This window comes from Salminus brasiliensis, chromosome 8 (assembly GCF_030463535.1).
Source record: "Salminus brasiliensis chromosome 8, fSalBra1.hap2, whole genome shotgun sequence".
NCBI classification, from domain to species: domain Eukaryota; kingdom Metazoa; phylum Chordata; class Actinopteri; order Characiformes; family Bryconidae; genus Salminus; species Salminus brasiliensis.
This window is the reverse complement of record NC_132885.1, coordinates 19,001,709-19,009,157: the sequence shown is the minus strand read 5'-3', so window position 1 is coordinate 19,009,157 and position 7,449 is coordinate 19,001,709. Positions and strand designations below refer to the sequence as shown.

Genomic DNA, 7,449 nt, shown 5'->3' with positions numbered 1-7,449 from the left:
TGTTTGTAGGTTGTGAATGCAGTGCGGTCCAGGGTTTGCAGGTCATCTGTGCACCAGAGAGGAACCTAGGTTTGACCCAGGTATTGACCTTCTGGGCCAACAGGTGGCAGAGTTCTGCTACAATTTGACAAATGCCTATTGATTTAGGATTTTCAAGTGAAGCACATTGACTTTCATTTAATGATTCACTTCACACAATTTTATTCGGTCAATAAAGGAAAGCAATTTTTTAGAATTAGATTCAACATATTAGTGTGTGTGTGTGTGTGTGTGTGTGTGTGTGTGTGTGTGTGTGAGAGAGAGAGAGAGAGAGAGAGAGAGAGAGAGAGAGAGAGAGAGAACTGGAATGGGGCCAAAATCAATCAGTATTATGTGAAGCTTATACTTTTTATGTGAGCATGAAATCTATGTAATGCTGATGGACTTTAGTCCAGTCTGCTTTGTAAAAGTACTAAATTATTCACTTTGTAAGGATGAGGATTAAAACTAATGGCTAATTTGTTTACTTACCCTGTTTATACACAGTAGCATTGACTTTTCCCTGTGGTATCTCTGAACAATATTGTTCTCCTTATATTCCTGCCAAACAGGTGTCGGACAGAAAGAGAGACACACCCAGATCCCCATTTGTGAATGTTTTCCCTGACATTAGACACCTGCCCTGCTGACTAACGTGTCCTCAATATACCGTCTGTCATGTGACGTACCAGTTTCACTCTTTCAAGTTAAATGAATAATGGAGATTTAACTGTGGACAAATAAAGACATGTGAGTTTATTATATTACCACTCTCTCCTGACCTAGAACGTTTATTTGTATGAAGTTATTGTTCGGTTTGACAATATACACTCACATATGCACAGCCACATTTGTTCATCAGAAGCCTGTTTGTGTGAATAGTGAAACTGCTCAGACAATGACGGGGAAAAAAACGTTTATCACTCTTTGACACATTGTTAAATAGGAGGTTGTGCACACACGGCATATTTGGACTGCATGATAAGGACGAAACTCTTTCTGTGATTACATTGCTTCATACTCGGACATGCCTTGCAGTATATTTAAAACACTGCGAGGAATGCATGATAGAACATGCCTTAAAGATTGGCCAGCATTGGGAAAGCGCTGATTCACCAAAACATTTCTCTGGAACACCTGAGATTGTTTGAGCTGCTCACAGCACACAGTGAAAAAATTATGTGAATGGTTAGAGGGCTCATTTGCATATCATGGCCTTTTGTGAAATTAGCATCACAAAGGCCAATATTGCGATTATGATTCCTTATATTTTGTAAAACTCTGTGCCGTATATGTCTGACTGATTAGAATTAGGACTGGAACTGAAATGAGTCTGACCACAATGAAGTAGGAGAGAGCGGGGCATAAGCTATTGCAGGGCAAATACAGTATGTAAGTAGGTAGCCAGACTGACTTTTTCCCCCTCATACACACCCCCACACACACATATATGTACAGTGAGGTGAGAAGTTTGGTGTGTTATCCTTGTATCAGCAGGGGTTGTATATTAATGTGCCCATGGGTGTGAATGGGTGTGTGTGTGGTACCCTGTGACTGACTGACTGGCGCTCTATCTAGGCCAGGGGTGGATAATTCTGGTCCTAAAGGGCCTCTGGGCAGAATATTTGTGCTTTTCTTGCTCAAGCACACCTGATTCAACTCACCTGTTAATTGCCAGGTTTAGTAGGTCTAACAGTGCAGGGAAATCGGCAAACTGTGCTGGAATCCGGGCCCCCTGTTGCTCACCCCAGGTCTAGGGGGTCTTCCTGCCATGCTATCAGTGTTTCTGATTAGGCTCCAGACTTACAGATAAGAAGCGACTTTTCTAGCGACAGTTGCAAGAAAACCCTGTCTATGGGTGGTGTTCAAATATTTGCAGTCCTGCTGCTCACGGCTGAATTGGTCTAGTTTACTTTTTCATTTGTAGCAGAGTTGCGCAGATCGCTTGTTTAAAAAGCAAGGATAGATTGTGCCTTGCTTACCCATATATCAGTGTTGAAGTAAAACACACCTCTCTCATGAATAAATATAATAATAAATAAGATCAATTGTGTATAATTACAATTTTACAGACTTGTGACGTGATTAGCTAAATAAGTCTATCATGAGATACTGATAGCTACTCTATCACACTCAGCCCTCACTGCTTTACACTTCTGCTGCTGCTGCTCTGTAGAAGTACATTGCTTTTTATCACAGAGAGTGATCATGGTTTTTAGAAGTTCCAGTGATTCTTACTGGGTTTAATCAGACTGAGCCCTTTTCTGCGCTAACAAAATCTCCATGGGCAGCAGCAGCAGCACAGTCTTCGTAGAGGGTTCTTTTTCTTGTATCTGGAGGCCATTTTAAATTTCTCATTAGTGGCAATCACATAGTCTTGAGTCTTCTCTACATTGGCCTGAATGTTGTTAATCTGCACCCCTTGCTCTTCCACAAGCATGAACACATCTAGAAAAAGGTCTCTCAGGTCCTTCATGTTATTCTCGAGGGTGAGCAGCTCTTTGTGGCGCTGCTCTATCTCGCATAGCTGCGAGCGCGTGATCTTTAGGTCCAGCAGGATGTTCTCATTGAAAACGTCCCACTTGCCCTGCTCCATCATCTTCTCCACTTCTTCTTCTGAAACTTCTCGGCCAGACACCTCCAGCTGCCGGACGATGAACTGCTTGCACTTGTCCTGCTTGCTGAGGAGTGAGTCATTGTACTGGCGCATGACCTGCTGGAACTGGCGGAACAGCACAGCATGCTGCGCCTGTTGGATGCGGACTGTGGCAGCTGATGGGCCCAGTTCGGTTTCATTGCGCTTGGCCTGCTTAGACAGGGTGTCCAGCCTCCTACGCAGGCTCTCGGCCCGCAGCTTAATGTCCCGGGTGATGCTGCTCTCCTTTTTCATGACACTGAGGCGCCGCATGGTGGCCACCAGATTCCTCTGCTGCTGGCTGAACTTCTTCACATCGGCCTCCAGATCATCGAGGCTGTCCCGAACACGCTTGGCCTCCTCCAGGAAGTTATCCAGCACAGGCTCGGCCTCAAACACCACAGCCTGCAGAGCGACAGAGAAGGCCGGGTCATCCTCCTCATCTTGGGTAAAGGAATTATCCTCCCGTTGTCCCTCACTGCGTTTCATTTGCTGACGCAGCTCGTCTATGCGGTTCTTCATGGCCACAATGCGGTGAGGGAGCCGTAGGTGAGAATGTTAGCAGAGCTGTCTTGAGCCTGAGGTGCGTTCCTGTTGGAAATCTCCTCCAGCCTGTGTTCTGTATTTGAACAGACAAAAAGAAGAAGAAAACATATGAGCATGCCCATGAACACAGGCACACCTTGAACATGAACAACCAGAGTGAGCAAATACTTTACAGACATGATCGACTGCTGTTAACTCTCATTGGACAGCCTTTGTCGTCGCTGTCCAATGAAAAACACGGATCTCCGAAACAGTAACTTTACAGGCAAAAATGTTCTTGACTCTGAATAGAAGTCAATAGAAAATAAGATTTTATTCCAAGTAATTTCAAGCATTTCTGTTGGTCTATTCACACAGAATTGTTTACACAGTGTACAGCTACAGGGTTCAAACCATGGAGAAAACTAAAAACAGACAAAAATGGAGCTACATGTTTTTCATTGGACAGCAGCAATATTTTCATTATGATTTATATTATTTGCATGAGAGGACAAAGGTTTTTATGTGGTCTCAGACTTTTGGGCCCCACTGTACATACAGTGTGTTTTTTAAGTTCACCCTTGTACATTTACAGCCAAAATATTGGTGCAAAAGGCATTTCCAAATACATTCTCAAAAACCTTTTAAAGGTTCCCTACTGTATTTTCATTTGTGTAGTTAAATAATCATGGTGAGTTTGGTACATAGAAGTGATGTACCATGAACCTCAAACTCTGGCATAATCAAATCAGAGCTGTAAAACGGGCCACTTCTTTTTTTTCACTCCCAAAATGTACATACAGCCAACCCAATAGCAAGCGTCCTTTCAAGCCCTAAAACTCTGACTCTGCAAAATGCAACATCCATATTGGGAGAAGTTTAGTTACTTTTAGTCAGTTTTCAGGGACAGGCAGCACACCACCTCCAGATGAATAGAATAAGCATTCTGAAGCATTTTAATAGCAGTGTTCAACAGTGGGTATGTCACAAAACAACTATAATACTGCATTAATGCATTTTATTCAGTTTCAACACACACAGCTGTAGCATGTTGTAGCACAGACAACAGAAAATGTGAAATTTACCAGAGCAGTGCAAAGCAGTAGCTATCCAATTACTAGATGGACTACTAGCACGCAAGACTGAAAATGCATTGTATGCATGTGTGGATGTGTGTGTGTGTGTGTGTGGCCCACCCAATCCCCTTAGAGGTAGAGCTTATGAATATAAGAGTGGGCTTTGTTCACTCTGGTACTGGGTGAGAGGCCTCCTGAGGCAGTGTCACATAGCCAAGAAAAGTTATTCAACCGCTCACAAAATCTGCTAGCGTTCAGTTCACAAGGCTCTGCTCTAAATACCATGAATTTTTACAACAAACTAAGTTTACAGTTCATGATGGATAATTGTAAATGGTCTGCAACCTCCCACAGGACGATCCTCTGCCCATGTTTATACAAAGTCTCCTAGTGTTTACACGCTGTATCTTATCTGTGGGCTGGTTTGTCAGTGTAAGGACAGACTGTTAGGACATATGTTAAGTTTGGATGAATTGGGTTTAGGTATGTTTAGTGAGTTGTACTATCAGTAAATTCTTAAACAAAGCATGGATTGTAAAACTAGTCCATAGTCCTAGTCAAACCACCTGCTTGATTATGATCAGAACAGAATATTCTTATTCTTTTAATTCACTTGATTTTGTTTATTTGCTACTATGATGATCTGATTCATTAAGATAATTATAGAATATCTGATTATAGAACATCTTTCGTTACCAATTGAGAAGCACTGACTATAGGACTACATTCAGCTGTTTTGATGCTCTGTGGTATAGTTACACTTTCATCACTTTTAGAAAGACTACTGTGAATCATCTTTTTAAAATAAAGTGAAAAATGAGACAGTAGATACACACTGAAACACTGTGGATTTGTGAATATTTTGTTGTCCTCCATTAAGCCTGTGTGCTATAGATAATAAAAGTTTTTACCTCTTGTCCCTCAGGCCCTGGAGGACTGAATCACGCTGCATCATCATGAGCTGCCCCAGATTTCATCCCAAATATCCACCCAACCATGGATGTCTTCAGACAATTTTGTAAAGGGAACTGGAATTTGTAGCAATCAGGATCACAGAGAGACATTCCCAGCTCCAGCCTGGATTTAGAGAAACTCCCAGAGGTAAAAATGTCTGTCTCAGCTCAGCTAGTGTCAGTTATACAGTCCAGACCGCTGGGAAATCTTGTAGAGCTAGTTTGCAACCACACCTCCTGCCACCGCTAGAGTTCAGTTTAACCAATGGAGAGAGAAGCTTGTTAGGCTTTGTGAAGGAGTGGGAGTGACACAGAAAGCTCAGGAAGAGTGCATGTAGTGGCCCAAGCGCTGCTTGTTTTTTTTTTTTTGGACCTGTTGCGACCTAATGCAACAATAAGCTCATCGAACTGTTCTGATTACTTCTGACAGGGTTTCAAATTCCTCAGTCCATACAGCAGAGGACACCCCACTCCACCCCCACACAGCACACACACACACACACACACACACACATAAATGTCCTGGCTTCTCTTTAGCTTTTTCTGTCTTTTTCAAACACTAGATTTAAATGTGAGGTGTTTAAGTACGCAATTAAGAAACACAACTGGGCAAACCTGTTTGAGGAGTGTCAGTAGCGTTGCTCCTCATAACGGTGTATGGAAAACTGTTGCATTTATATATGTTCAATTGAGGTTTGAAGATTTAGGTTTATCAAACAGTTGAAATTTTTCAACCCCCATTGCAAAATAGGTTTCCTGTGTCAGAGGAAGCAAAGCAGCCCCAGAGTACCCATACACCCAAAAAGCTGTGTTTCATTCATTTGTTTGTGCCTTACTGTGAACCTCAGTGCCTCCTTAGTGCCACCAAGTTGTGCTGCAGGTCTTTTGCAGTCACTCAAGTGTTTCTGACCACCTGCCTCCTCAGGAATCTAGTGGCAGCCGGTGATGGCTTCCTCTTTCTGCCACGTCTTTTTGTATGATTTTCCTTGTTTATGCAAAGCAATGATCTCTTCTCTGAACTTTTTGGACAACTCTCTTGACTGAGCCATATTCCTAACATGCAGTCAAGCGTCACAAACCCTGAGCCAGTCCAGGTTATCTGATGTGTTTTATCTGAAGCACACCTGATGTAGTTAATGAAGCCCTTGATTTGCCATTTTGCAAATGTGTTGAATTTGAAGAAAGAACTTGTTATAGTAGTTGTATTGAGACATTTAAATTGGTCTCGTTGGTTTATTGCAAATAGCTTAAAGTTTGTCAATTTTGCTAACAAACCTAATTTGCACTGGGGGTTAGAACAATTTGATTCCACCAAAACTTTTAATGATTCATTTAAACGTCTTTAAGCCTGTGTACTTGATTTGTTTGTTTTTAATGTTCTTTTTTGACCAAGTACAGTTGAAACCAGAAGTTTCCATACACTATATAAAAAGACACATATGCATTTTTTTCTCACTGTCTGACATGAAATTAGAATAAACTTTTCCTGTTTTAGGTCAATTAGGATTACCAAAATTATTTATATTTGCTAAATGCCAGAATAATGAGAGGGGATTTTGTAATGCAATTTTTATTACATTCTTCAAAGTTAAAAGTTTAAATACACTAAGATTACTATGCCTTTAAACAAACTGGGACAGCTGATATCTGATAGGTTTATTGGCAACATCTGAGTTAATTAGAGACACACCTGTGGATGTAGTTTAAGGCACACCTGAAACACACTGCTTCTTTGTGTAACATCATTGGAAAGTCGAAAGAAATCAGCCAAGATATCAGGAAGAGAATTGTGGACTTGATAGATGGGAATGTCCAGCCATCATTCCGCTCAGGAAGGAGACAGGTTCTGTGTCCCAGAGATGAATGTGCTTTGGTCCGAAATGTGCATTTCAACCCAAGAACAAAAGCAAAAAACCTTGTGAAGATGCTGTCTGAAGCTGTGTCATTATCCATTAAGAATTTTAATGAAGAATCTTAAGAAACATAAAAAAGCCAGATTAATGTTTGCAAATGCACACAGGGACAGGGACAAAGACTTTAATTTTTGGAGACATGTCCTGTGGTCTGACGAAACTAAAATTAAACTGTTTCACTATAATGACCATTGTTATGTTTGGAGGAAAAAGGGAGAAGCTTGCAAGCCTGAGAGCACCTTCCCAACTGTGAAACACGGGGTAGAAATACTGAAGCAACATCTCAAGACATCAGCCAGGGAGTTAAAGCTTGGGCGCAAATGGGGCTT

At 41.6% G+C, this 7,449-nt stretch overlaps 1 protein-coding gene across 1 annotated transcript; it reads right to left on the bottom strand.

Moving 5' to 3' along the window:
• Positions 1 to 496: 496 nt before the first annotated feature.
• Positions 497 to 5,368, bottom strand: stx19 (syntaxin 19). The gene is made up of 2 exons (XM_072685145.1): positions 5,166 to 5,368; positions 497 to 3,272 (listed from the first exon to the last, which is right to left on the bottom strand). Exon 2 carries the CDS (start codon positions 3,173 to 3,175, stop codon positions 2,288 to 2,290), a length of 888 nt encoding a protein of 295 aa, XP_072541246.1. The 5' UTR covers positions 3,176 to 3,272; positions 5,166 to 5,368; the 3' UTR covers positions 497 to 2,287.
• Positions 5,369 to 7,449: the final 2,081 nt, after the last annotated feature.